A 14,290-nucleotide genomic window follows, 5' to 3' on the forward strand; every position below is an offset into this window, starting at 1 on the left:
TCATTTTTTTTCTATATAAACATAGACCAGATTAGCATAGCTGAGTATGTAGTAATCAACTTAAGTGGATTGGTTTCATTAATTTCTTTAGATTTCGATAGTTTCTTGGTTCCAAAGCACCGCGCCGATGTGTCTCCTGGAGTACTCAACGTGGCAGAGGTGACTTTACTGATGCAAATAAATCCAAGGGGTGGCAGCGCAATATATCGATCGTCGATCGTACATATTCCGTATCTCCCAAGGCGGCCGGTGTCTCGGAGGCGATCACGTTAACAGCTACTAGATCGTGCTAGTTGTTCTAAAGCTTTTTTTACTTAGCAGCTGCCATGAGTACGTCCATGAAGTCACATTCGCACGAACGACCCTGACGATGTAATTAAGCGCAGTACTGCTGGCTGACGGTTTTTATGGAAGGATAAACAATTAACTGAACCGCGCAAGGTCCGTCAGTAGTTTTGTCCTCGTTATGTGTGCGCTTGACAACAAATCAGCAATTTAACCCCGTCGCACACAGGATAGTTCTCTTGGTACTTTCCATTGATCCACACACGACGCACCAATGACTCATCTTCCGCCGATTTCCGTACCGGACCTTCCTCCCCCGCCGCCATGGCATCTGGCCCCGCCTCCGGCTGATGAAAGCGGGATCATCGTCGTCCGCCTGATAATCGGCTTCGCGGCCACTCTGCTCGCCATCTTCGCGTGCAGCTTCTGCAAGGGATACCGGAACAGCCGAGAAGCTCGCGCCGCGGCCGAAGACGCCGCGGCTCGGCAGCGGCAGCAGGCGCCGCGGCTCCGCAGGCTCACTCAGGAGCTGCCACCGGCCCGTGCCGCCGGAACGAACCCGGCGGCACGGCTACCGGCGTTCACGTACAGCCGGTCGGTGAAGCACAACGTGACGGGCGCAGGGGATCAGGAGGCGGCGACTTGCTCGGTGTGCCTGGGCGCGTTCCAGCTCGGCGAGAAGGTGCGGCTGCTGCCGGTGTGCCTGCACCTGTACCACGTGGAGTGCATCGACCCGTGGCTGGACACGCACTCGACGTGCCCGCTCTGCCGCTCGGACACCGATGCCACGGCGGAGCTCGGCCGACTGCCGCCTGTTTAGGTTGGTTGGCTTGCGGTGTCAGAGGCCGGCGGGACGTTTTGTAAATGCATGATTTCTCGTGCCAGGCTGCGTGAAAGCGTTGGTTTCGGCTGCATCTACAAAGTAAGAGGCAGCAATATGTACAAAATAGAGTCGCGCTCGCACTTAATTTGCTGCGAGAGGAGAATATTACGAAAACATTTATATTCCTTCTCCCATAAATCCTGTCTGTTATTTTAATACAATTTGAACTAAAACAATGACAAGAATTATGGGACGGAGCGAATAACAACACATGGCAAAAGCGAGTGGATTTTCTATGGCTGTCCGCACGACACCCACTGTCCTATCCGTCCATCGTGCATGCGGATCCGCGCCACATCAATAACATATAAATATGTCTCTCACGCTAACCTGTGGGTCCCACCTCGCTCCCCAAACCTCTAGCGGGTCTCCTCCTTTCCCCCAGCGGCGGTGGCGCGTGAGGCAGGCACATCTCCTCCCTTGCCCCTGGTGGCGACGGCGTACCAGGAAAGTATCCTCCCTTCCCTCGGCGGCGGCGGCACAACAGGCAATATGCAACGGGCATTGGCAGCCCACGGCGGGCTCCTCTGATACATGGCGGCAGCTCCTCTAATACATGGTGTCATTGGCAGCTCCATATGGCTGCTAAGTGCTAGCTCTGTGCGGCCGCGGTCTTCTGCACTCTAGAGGCGGCGCATCAAGATCCATGCGACTGCGCCACGTGGGCACGCTAGGTGACCGAGGTGGCGGTGTGATATGGATGCTTTGTAGGCAACAATAGCATGTGACGCGGTATCTATCAATGACGTTCTGCACGGATCTCCAGCACGTGCGAGGGGTGGAGATGGGAGGCGCATCACGAAATGGTGTAGATTTATCTTTCCGCGGGCAAAAGCTCTATCCGGCAAAAGTGTGTAGAATTAACTCTTCAACGATGTCCTCGGTTAACGATCGACCTTCATGGTTAGTTTTGTCTCCAAGATATCTTTGAAACAAAATCTCATGTTATACGTTAAGATAACTTTTTTTTTCTTAAAAGTTACCACCTAATATTATATCAACATGTCACCCTGTTAGTAAAGAATTGCCACATGGTAACTTCATACAAAATAGGATGGCGATTTAGTGCATCAAAGTGAATCTGATAATATATGATGTTACCGTTGTGTTAGTCATAAGTTACCACATGCTAACTTCATTCAAATTAGAAATAAAAATTATGCACTGTCGTCGGGTAATAAGAGGCCTATTTTTTTGTCGAACATATCCGAGTCGGATCTAGTTTTAAAGCACTCATCGACATGAAGCAAATAGTGAAAATGGATTGTTGAATCGGACAAACAATTTGAGATACATATTGTTGTTTTGTACCGACAATATATGATTCGAGGTGACACACGACAAAAGATCACTGATGGTAGAACCTAAACAGAGATTTTATATAGGTTCAGGCACTCGATGTGAGGTAATACCCTACTCATGCTTGTACCCGCTAATATTGATCTGTCCATTGGAGGGTGCTCGAGAAACTCGAGGATGGTGTCCATCGAGGTTGTTCGGATCTGTGAGCACCATGGTTTAGCGTCGGTCTCTTCCAGATGCTATCACTACTCCAGAAAACCCCTCTAGTGGCGGTCAAAAAATGGGATTGGTGGCGGTGATCACGTCCGCCACCAACCCTGCGTCACTGCAGGTTTTAGCACCGGTGGCGGGTAAAATACCCGCCACTGAAGACCTACAAACCGCCACTGTAAATCCCTCCGGCACCACCCGAAAAGTGCGTGGAGTACATCAGTGGCGGGCAAATTACCCGCCACTGGACATTTCCAGTGGCGGTCTTTGGCCACCGCCACTGGACCTTTTCCAGTGGCGGTGGTTTATAACCGCCACTAGTATTGTTTTTTTCCGAAAAAAATAAATGAATTATTCATAAAAATAAATATTCCTGTAGCACAGAAATAGCAAGAATACAACATCACAGTATACAGCACCAAAAAAATAGAATAGCAGCAAATATATTACAAAGTTCCACATGAGTTAAACATTCAAGTCACATGCATGTATACAAAGTGTTTGAAAGAATGAGCCACAAATAGAAGTGTTCCACACAATTTAACCACTTTTGGCGACAATTCCGCCGCTGTAGTAATCCCCGCTCGATTTGAGAACCTCCTTGTTGAGGATTTCACCGATGTCCTTCTGGATCTCGTACACGAGAATTTCTGAGTTGTGCCCTAACTCGGCGTTCGCCAGAAACCAATTCCTCACTTCTTCGAAGGTCTTCTTCCCCTTCGGCTGGAAGTCGTTGATGAACTGCTGAATAGTGTGCGCGCATTAGTAACCACAGTAGACGGATCCTTCAGATTGCTGCTCGCAGGGGAACTTGAAAGTGTGCCTGAGGGGAGCGTCACGATTGCGGCTGAAGCTAGGCATCCCATACCATTTCACCGCGTCGCGATAGGCTGCGTCGATGACATATTTTATCGGCTCAAAGTCACGTTGTGGTTCATTCTCCTTGCGTCGTAGTGGATCAAAATATGTGACCCCTCCAAGATTGAGGCAGATGGCGATTGTCACCCAATGGCTGTTGTTTCACAAAAGGACGCACATTGTATTAACCAAATAATATAACAAGCAAGTCTTCCGACGGAAAAAGATGTATGTATTCACGCGAATTAAAAACAACTAACTGTAAATGGTACAATATCAATATAAAACGGCGATTTTTGTGCTTCAACATGAATTGAGTGAGGCATTCAATGGCCAACCTTCTACTTTCGGCCAACAATGGGTCTGAACCAAGCAAAGTGGCGTTAAAGAGAAGGGGGTCGGCGACGGCCATCCCATATTGCTTCACCCTATAGGCCTCCCTCGTGTAGTATACACACCACAGTCTTAATATGGCATTGTCGAGGCACTTGCGGTTGAAGAGGTGAAACAAGTTGAGGAAGTCAATGCTGAAGGTAATGTCGTTTTCCCTCTGGATTTCCCCTGTATTGGAGTCGAAGAAGCCATAATGCTTTGGCACTCGAACCCTAATTTCCAAATTTGTTAGGTCTGTGCCTGATGATGATGTCACATTCATGTATTTTTCATGGAGCTCAGGAAATCGGAATTGTCCGATTTATGGGGACCTGCATCCCAGATGGGGCACTTGGACGGGGATCCAACGGGGACGATTGTGTTGCGGCTCTCCGAGGGACGGGTCTTGGTACGGATGGCTTCGGGGTTTCGGGTCGGGGCGGCGACGGAGAATTTTGGCCTGAAGGTGAGAAGTCTCGTTCCACGGGCTCGTAGTCCAAAGAACCGGGTGAGGCGCCAAGCGGCGACGGAGACGTCTGGCGTCGGGCGGGTGGAGACGGACCTAGGTGGGGCGACGGAGATGGCGACGGAGAAGGCTCCGTAGCGAGGACCACCAACCTCTTAGGCCAGATGAGGTAGGAGTTGACGCAATCCCTTAGGGTTGTCGCCTATTCGTGTGGAGGACAAGGGACCCGTTCGTCCTCAAAGCCCTTGAGCACAGAGTCCACCTGCACCCTGACCATGTCGTCTTGCAGGGTCACGTGGTGCACCACGGCCGTACGCGGCATCAGCAACCCGTGCGCGCCCAGAGGATTCTCCACCGTCGGCATGTGTAACCGGCATTTGACGCCCTTCTGCGCATGACAAACATGGCAACATCATTAATAGATTGGAGCATGATAGTGGTATTTCACTATTTTTCGTAGTGCGCAAAGACGCTTACCATGAGGTTCTCGTCGGGTGGCCCAAGCGGGTCAAGCTGGCACTCGATGCCGGAGCATGAGGTTCTCTTATTCCCCAGCGGGGACGGATCCGGTGTGGGTGGGGTTGGTTGGATGGGCGCCGGCGGGAAAACACTGTGATCAAAAAAGTTGTCGACGTCACGCTGGTCCCTTGCATGCCGCATGAGCTTCCTGAGCTCCTCCCTCGCATAACCCGGATCTTCTCATCTAATTCCTCTGAGCTCTGTTCTTTGCTGGACGCCCTTCTGCGTTTTCGGGAACCTTGCTCTTTCGCCATCTGCCTGTGAAAGGGCCCGGAACCGACACCTCGCATATGCCCCCGTGCTCATTTCGTTGCAAAGCGTAGCTGATGGCATTACCCCACTGTTGGTTGATAGACGAGTGGGAGCCATCCGACTCCCACTCTGCCATTGCACCATGTATACAAAAAACAACATGATCGGTGTTAATCTTATATGTGAATAGCCCAACCGATAAAAGAAGATGTCAGGACGAGGCCTTATGAGTGCAGCCTCTTGCTTCTCTGACATAGGCTCCAAGCCTGCCCACTGATTTGCGGTCGTGGACGACCGCAGCCATTTGCTGGAGCGGTCACCGTGAAGCAAAGTTGGGACCCTCGGCTGTATACCAGCTTGGTCCAATGCGGCGTCCTCCTTCGCCCACACCTTCTCCTTTCCGGGGCGTCCACGACTGCCGAGGCGGTGGTCGAAGGGCCTTTCTCACGAAGCTCCTTGTACGATTTTTGGCTGGCCTTGAATTCAGGGGACCTGACCCACACCTTGAACCTCTCCCAGTCCTCCTCCGAGATCCCTTCCAGTGCTTGTTAACCACTGTCTTCCAGTCTTTGCCGATGAGCTTCCTATAGTTATATCGCCACGTGCTCTGTCCCTTCCTCATGACTTGGTGCATCCACCACTCCAACCGTCTACTGATCTCATCATTGGCAGGCACGAACCACTTCCATGCCGCGTCGTAACAGTCCTGCTTCACAGCTTCCGGGACGTCGCTCCATCTTTGGTAGATCCGGGCGCGTCCCCATACAATGGCGTCGCATGTGCTGGAGAATCTTTCTGCAGCCTCCACTAGTTCCAACAGGTAGCTTTCTTTATTGAGTTTGGTGACGACCCACGACTCCGACGGCACCTTGTCCCCCCCCCCCCCCCCCCCGCTTGGACTTCGACTGAGTAGTTGAAGCCGTAGCCTGAGACGTCGCACCCTGGGATTCTTCCTCGTTAGCTGCTCCTCGGCTCCTTCTTCGCCATGCTCGAAGCCATCGCTCATGGCAATTTCCGAGCCCGAGGAAGATGCCCCCGCTTCTTCTTCGACTTCTCCCTCCACAACCGGTGGTTGCTCAGGCACCTATTCAACACGAGCCTAAGGTTCCTATCCAACACCTATAAAAGTAATTTAAAAAAACAGAAAAATTCGGCATGACCATTGCTGTAAAACAACAAATGAGTCTACCCGAATTTTATACTTGCATAAAAAATATTCCCACCCACATATACCCCCTCGGCACAATGGCCGAACCCTTTTCAACGACTCGACACGATGGCCGAGCCTACATTCCTCATATCAATCGACACGATGGTCGGGATCACATGCATGTATCAATCTTTGCACCAAAGCAGCAATAACAACAATATTTAAACAAGAGCAGCAATATAAAGATTTAAACCCTAAATGGCAATATCAAACCATAAACAGCAATATTAAACCCTAAACAACAAGATTTTAAATCCTAAACAACAATATTAAACCCTAAACAACAATATTAAAACCCTAAATATCTAGATTAAACCCTAAACAACAATATTAAACCCTAAATAGCTAGATTAAACCCTAATTAACTACAACTAACCATAAACAGCAAGATTAAACCCTAATTGGACGCTAAACAACAAGATTCAGCTTCGAAATTAAAAAATTCTACCCTAACCCTAACCTAACAGCAAGGGAGAGAGAGAGAAAGAGAGATAGAGAAAGAGAGAGCGTACCGGGGTCAGGGCGGGGGCCGCGACGGCGAGGGTCGTCGGCACCGGGTCGGGGCCGGGGTAGGGGCGGCGACTGGGGCCGGGGAAGGGGCGGCCGGGGTTGTGGCCGGGGTAGGGGCGGCAACGGTCGGGGCCCGGCCGCGCCCCCAGCGATGCGGGCCGGTTGGCGGCAAGGCGGGGCCGCCGGATCCGACGGCCGGTGGCGGGGCCTGCGAGGCGAGGGGCTTCCCGCTCCTCCTCATCCGTTGCGACCCCCTGGTCGGGTCCTGCGACGACATGGCGGCGGCGGCTAGGGTTAGGGCTTGGGAGGCGAGGAGCAGGGCGGCGGCAACGGAGGCGCGAGGGAGGGGAAGGGTGGCGAGGGAGAAGGGCGGCGGCAGCGCGAGATTTGGGCAGCGCTTCGCCATCGGGGAGCTCGAGGAAGCGTTGTTGGTCGAGAATACTCACGCTTCGGATACGAAAATTTTTGCCAAGTCCCGCTCTGTAATATATATAGGGAACATCACCAGTGGCGGGTATTTCTTGGATACCCGCCACTGGCGACCCCTCCTAGGGTTATTGGTACAGGAGACCACCGGTGGCGGCGATTTCCGAATACCCGCCTTTGGTGACCCACCAGTGGCGGGTATATGAAAACCCCGCCACTGGTAATTTGAACAGCAGTGAGGGTTCACCACATTCCTGTTCCACGCACCAGTGGCGGTGATACTGTATATACCCGCCACTGGTTAATATTTTGGCTCTAGTATTATATTCTTATTATATTTTGTGTCTCTCTAAACATTATAGCACCTGCACTTTCAAGTGTATAATAATTATTTCTTGTCTCACTAAAGATTTCAATGCTAAATACATTGCTGAAAATGAAATATTTATGCTTTTGTAGTGTTTACTGTGGTTAAAAATTGTTATAAATTAAAAAATTGCTCAGAATAGTCTGATATTTGGCATGGAGGATTCTCACACAACAATATGCCTGTATATGAAGTTTGGTGTCAAAATTCCAAATGAATCCCATAAGAATACCGTATTGGGATCATCTAGGTAGATATCTCTAATACCTTTTAAGCCAACATCCAAATTGTAACATTATAACAACTTTGAGCTTTTTTTTTCCATGTGGCTTCATTAGACTGAGAGGTGTTCCCATGCCAAGTTTCAGCTCATTTTGATGAAAATTGAATTTTATGGAATTAAATTAGCACCAAAGCCACACATAATCACAGAAATTTGTATGAAATATTATGAATTAATGTCTAAAACTTGTATTGGGAACAAACAATATTATTATACACCTAAAGGTACAAATGCTATATTTTTGGGGAATGTAGAGAATATAATAGGAATATAATAGTGCATTCTGAAATCATTACCAGTGGCGGGTTTCATACAAATCACCGCCACTGGTGAGTTGGACAAGATTTGGGAAATCCCTAAGTCCTGTAGCACTCACCGGTGGCGGGTTTCAGGAAAATCACCGCCACTGGTGCCCCCGTCCGGTGGCGGATTTCCCTGTAATCACCGCCACTGGTACCCCTTCCAGTGGCGGGTTTCAGGAAAATCACCGCCACTGGTGGCCTTCTGCGAGTTGCCACGCGAGGCGAGTTGGGAGTTTAGTCCCACCTCGCTAGTTTACAAGCGATTCGACCAGCATATAAGGCATTCCTCCCTTCTCCCATCAGCTTGCGAATATTCCACTCGCCTGTCGCCTGTGCTCCTCGCGTGGCCCGTGAGTCCGGTACCTGTACTGTTATTTGTGGGCTCGGATTACAGCGCCGTGGGCCCGGGTCTGCGCTGGCCTAGTAGGTAGTAGGCTGCTCCCGGGTTCGCCTGGCTAGGCCCAAACCCGAAACGCTCAGTTGACTTGGGCGGGTTTAAAAACTTTTTTTCTCTTTTATAATGAAAAGAACATGTAATAAGATTTTAAAAAAATCCATATCTCTTAATTGTTTCCGAAATCGAAACAAGCAAATAAAATATGCATTCACATTAGAAAAATATTTGGAAGAAATTTGCGGCATTTGTTTTCAAATTTGAACAAGTTAAAATTCAAACCTCGTTAGAATTCAAATTACATTGAAAATCATCAACGTGCATAATTGATCAAAATTACACAAATAGTGAACTATTGGACAATCTTGTCTTTTTTCTTTGTTGTCTTCTCTTTCCTCTTATACGTTTGGACCTCATCGTGGCTACTTCTGGCGTAGGTCCCGTCCTGTGTGGGTAATTTTGACTTCTTTCTTGTCTAGATCGTCCGTCTTGCCACCTCTTCTTGCCTGGTCGTGGGATCGGGGAAACCTTCATAGTCTTGTTGTGAAGTTACTCCGTCGATCCCAACAATGCTCCTTTTACCTCTCCTCACGACTACGCGGTTTTTCGCTATCGGGTCTTCTATGAAGAAGACTTGTTTGCATTTGGAAGCAAACTGCCATGGTTCAAGCAGTGCCGAGATTCTTTTGACGTTCACCTGATGACGGGGAACCTCTTTCGGCATAATCATTGTTGTGAACCTATGATCTTCATGCCTGACATCGCGTGCCCATCTAATGCGAAACATGGCGATGGTGGTGAAGGTGTAGTCAAGCTCCCAGATCTCTTCGACCACGCCGTAGTACGCTTTAGTCCGGCCTTTGCTTTCGGACCCCGTCTCAGCAATGAGCACTATACCGCTGTTTTGGTACGTACTCTTACGGTCTTGAGCCTTGGTGTAGTACGTATACCCATTCATTGCGTACGACGGGTATGTCACGACATTGCGGTCAGGAAGCCGTGTCAACTTCTGGACAATCTTCTCATCTTCATTCGCCACAGCCCTCAGATACCAAAGATCCTTGAGCCACATGGCGAATGTAGAATTGTGTTTTTGCTGGATCCAATCATTCCTGTTAGGGTTGAGGTTTCGAAGTTATTCGATGTGCATGTCGATGAACGGCTCGACCTCTGACGTGAGTTGCAGCACCATTGTGTGTGCTCTTATAAAGTCATCCATTCTTTGGCGGGCATGCACATCAAAATCTTTCTGGCCAAGCCCTCCTTCACCTTCTATCTATAAGACCCCGGGACCGAATTATGCAATTTAGCCCCAAATTGCTAACCTTTGCATAATTCAAGCCTCAGGTTCTTAACCTACGATAAACACTTCAATACATACATGCATTAAGGTGCTCATCGCAGGATTTTGCAACATGAATATCATTACCAAAACTCTACAGAAGAGAGTATTACAAAACTCGTACAAGGAGCAGAATAACAAATATTACAAAGAGAGGACACATGTCCCAACATTACATCATTACATCAACGGAAGTCGAATTATGCCTGAGTACGGACAAGAATACAGCATGGCCTGAAGAGGCTGGAAGCTGGAAGGAAACCCGCCACGAGTCTCAAAACCCTGATCTGGATCTCCTGGCTAAACATCGAATCCAACGTTGTGCTCCACGAAGAAGCTAGCGGCTCACCTGCTCTGCTGGAACCTCTGAAGAAAACAACGTTGCAAAACAACTGAGTACAAAGTACTCGCAAGACTTACGGGGAGATCTATGCTAGTATGCAACATGTCTCAAAGCAGGGTAAAGTGGGATTATGCAGCAGCAGATATATCTGGAGAGACACACTAATGACATCGTCTAGGTAGAGGATAAGAAGCGTCTACCAAGTGAGGTGATTAACCTATTTACTAAACACCAAACAACACAATTCTCATATCACCCCCTCAACACCTTGTGAGGAAGCAATCCAAAGGAAACTCACACTGAAGCAGTTTTAAGCATATCCATAAATAATCCCTAATTACTAGTCAAGTGGTTGAGATTAAATTGGTTAAGTTCTCTATGATCAAGTAATGACCAACCAAGTCGTCCATAACCGTGGACACGGCTTTCCGAAAGATTTATCCTTGCAGGGTGTGCCAATTTACCCGTACACGTTCGTTCAACCCTTATTACCACTCGAGTAGGAACACACAAAAAGGTGTGTCGGCAGGATTGGGCGACACGACGTTTCCAAGCCCCACAACTAATCCAGGGAAACACCCAACTGAGTCTAATCCAAAACGAGAGCCCGGCCGAAGCGTCGTACGGACTCAAGAGTTGTGGGAACAGCTGGTAGTGGTTCAGTGTCCGCAGAATGACCACTCCAGACGTGTGCCGCAGTCCTATATGTATGCAAAATACCAACAAATCTCCAAACACAACACCAGTGTATGTGCGATATGCCAAATGGAACGCCCGAACTATGTGGCCCCTGGAAGAGCTATGAAACGAGTACTAAGCCGAGGGGGAACCCATATATTCTCCCACGAGCGGTTAGCGCGAAGTTTCTTGGATCGGCGAAAACGAGAACTCAGTCCTTAGGTCGACGTCAATGGAACAAATCACCAATGCGTTAGAACACGGCCTCCCATCGTTGCCTTGTTACAGTTTAATATCATATCACAGTTTCAAGAATTGCAATGTAAATACAGAAAGTAGCATGTGGATGTAGCAATTGTGGAACCCCAGATATAAGGACACTAGACTCGCAACTAAGCATGACATCTAATGACCAAGAACTAGGGCAACAAGCAAACATGTGACATGGTAATAAGACAATTAACAAGACATAGGGCAATAAGTAGAGCTAACTAACAAGCTATGCAACCTAGAGGCATCGTGACAAGACTGAGATCGTAACTTAATGCAAGATTGAGGGAGAGGCGATAGGTATAATCAACATGGTCAAAGAAGGGCTGCTTGCCTGGAGTACTCAATTGCCCGGAATTGAGCAAGAATCCTGAAAAAAGAACACAAGTGTAGTCGTCGTCGTAGGAATCGAAGACTAGCGAGGAAGAAACAAATCCACCACATAAAAGGAAAGTATAAGCATATAAGATACACGTGGCAGTTAATATGCGCAATCAAAGAATGATGCATGCCATAGGAATGATGCATGTCATATCAAGGATCCCGAAAGTAAATCTGATATACGATCACCAAGTTAAATGGAGTCCGAATCATCTACACATAGCATCTATACAACTCCATATGCAGGAAATAGAGTTTAGTTGATCAATTACACACAATAATATTGTAGTTGGATTAGCATGCATGACAATGACATGGATAGGTGCGATGCATGCTTTAAAACAGGAACAACACACCAAACAAACGAGTCGAACGGGATTGCACACGCCGATGGCAACGACGTACCTGCAACTAACATTATCGATACTATCGGTACATACAGGACATCTCATACAACACATGCAATTCATATATCGCGCAACCTACGGGTCTACGGCACGGAACTCCAAGGTTCTACCTTTGTTGCGTGCCACGGCGTAGTCGATGTAGTTGACGTTGTCGAAGTAGAAGTACGGTCGGGGTAGTCGTACACGTAGGCGTTCGCGGCTCCTCGTACGTAGTCGTCGCGGCAAAGTAGTCGTTCATGGGACCGGCTCGGAGGTTCGTCGGTCTTCGCGACGCACGGCAAGGTCTTGGGCAGCGGCACTGCGAAGCACACGCGGAGCGGCGGCAACAACAGTACAACAGCAAGCACACGAAGGCGCTGACCAGCAGGGCCCACACGTAAGGGACACATTTTAAGGAAAACCAGAAAAGAAAAGAGAAAGGGAAATGGGCAACGGGCCTGGGCTTGGAGATGGGCCTCGGCCTGGCCTTGGGCAAGCTGGGCCTACAGGCTGGAGAGGATGGGCCAGCAGGGGCTCGGCTGGGCGGCGCTGGAGCAGGGGAGGCGGAGCGGGCCGGCGAGGTGGAGGCGGCGCGAGGGGAGCAAGGCAGGCGGCACCGGCATGGTGGAGAGGCATGGGCACGCGGGAAGAGGCGGCGCCGGCCAGGGGTAGCAGGCAGCGGCGAGGCGGATGCGGGCGACGGGGAGGCGGAGCAGGGAGCTTGGCGCCGCGGTGGATGGCGAGCACGTGCGCAGGGGGGTCGCCGGCGCATAGGAGCTCGGGCGAGGTGGAGACGCGCGGGGAGCGAGGGCGACGGGGAGAGACGGCGTGGCGCCCGCGTGAAGGTGGAGAGGGGAGGCGGAGCGGTCAACGGGGAGGCGCGCGCGGGGCGGACGCGGCCAGGCGGCACGGTCGCGGGAGGAGGCGGCGCGCGGGGTCGTGCGCGGTGGAGGCGGCCGGAGGGGCTGGGCGGCGAGCGCGGGGCAGAGCTGTGCGGGGAGAGAGGAGAAGAGGGACGCGCGGCGCAGAGGAGCGGGGAGCACGGGAGAGAGAGATGGCGCCAGGGAGGAGGGGAGCTCGGGAAGCTTGGCGGCAGGGAGGAGCTCGCGGGAAGAAGAAGAGAAGGGGAGAAGAAGGTGGCGGCGGATGACGAAAAGGAGGGAGAGAAAAAAAGAAAAAGGCAGGGAGCTAGTTTGCTTAATGGGCTTTTGGGTCAACAAAAGCCTCAAACAAAAATATAGGTTTTGCAAATTTAGATTTTCTCAACAAATAAGACAACAGACGAGTGGTCTAATTAAACCCGAAAATAATTTATCAAACCAAAATAGGATTTTTACAAAATAGTTTTAGGTTTTTGCGAACACACGAAAAGACACGGACATGGAAAGACAAAACAAAAATGACATTTTAATGCAAGTAATTAATATTTCATGTGACATGATGCTAATGACATGGCAAAATGTTAATGATGACAATAATTAAATTACAAAATAGTCCAAAAGGGTTTAAAAGGAAAAGAGTTGGTCTCGGGCTGTTACACTAGCTTCCCCTTATGTCGTGATACGGGGACTCCTATGGGTTTGCGGTCCGCCAACCAATCAGTGCAGAACTCAACGCACTCTTCTGCATGATAGCCTTCCATGATGCTTCCTTCGGGACGTCCTCTGTTACGAACATATCGCTTCAGCACCCTGTTGTATCGTTCGGGCCCAAACATGTCGTGCAGAAACGATGGCCCTAACAACAAGATCAATTCGGCGATGTGGACCATCAGATGGACCATAATGTCGAAGAACGTTGGGGGAAAGAACATCTCACATTCGCACAATATCTGTATCATTTCGTCCCTTAGTTGCAGGCAACGGTCCACCGTGATGGACTTCTGGCCGATCGTGTCGAAGAAGTCATAGAGCTTCATGATCGTCTCTCTCACCCATAGCTCCATGCAGCTTCTTATTGCAACCGGAAATAGCTGCGTGAGAATCACGTGGCAGTCATGAGACTTCATGCCAACCAGTTTGTGGCTCTTCATGTCAACGAGTTTCTTGATGCTGGATGAGTAGTTCGATGGAACTTTGATGCCATGGAGACACTCGCACATTCTATGCAGCTCGGCTTTGCTTAGACTGTAACACGCAGATTTGCATCGCGTATATATCGTGCGTTCACCATTCTTATTTTCCTGCGGCGCCTCTTCCTCTATCGGCCACAGCTTCTCCTTATCCCCATCCACTGCAGGTCCTTCCGTGCC

General features: G+C 49.6%; 1 protein-coding gene across 1 annotated transcript; it reads left to right on the forward strand.

Moving 5' to 3' along the window:
• Positions 1-559: 559 nt before the first annotated feature.
• Positions 560-1,231, forward strand: LOC104582172 (E3 ubiquitin-protein ligase ATL9). Its single transcript, XM_010231530.2, has one exon. It carries the CDS (start codon positions 560-562, stop codon positions 1,103-1,105), a length of 546 nt encoding a protein of 181 aa, XP_010229832.1. The 3' UTR covers positions 1,106-1,231.
• The last annotated feature ends 13,059 nt before the right edge of the window (positions 1,232-14,290 follow it).

The sequence above is a fragment of the Brachypodium distachyon genome, chromosome 1 (genome assembly GCF_000005505.3).
Source record: "Brachypodium distachyon strain Bd21 chromosome 1, Brachypodium_distachyon_v3.0, whole genome shotgun sequence".
Lineage (NCBI taxonomy): Eukaryota > Viridiplantae > Streptophyta > Magnoliopsida > Poales > Poaceae > Brachypodium > Brachypodium distachyon.

Bases quoted from the DNA above. Each gene is read 5' to 3' on its own strand.
- LOC104582172 (XM_010231530.2), top strand. From the start codon at position 560: ATGACTCATCTTCCGCCGATTTCCGTACCGGACCTTCCTCCCCCGCCG.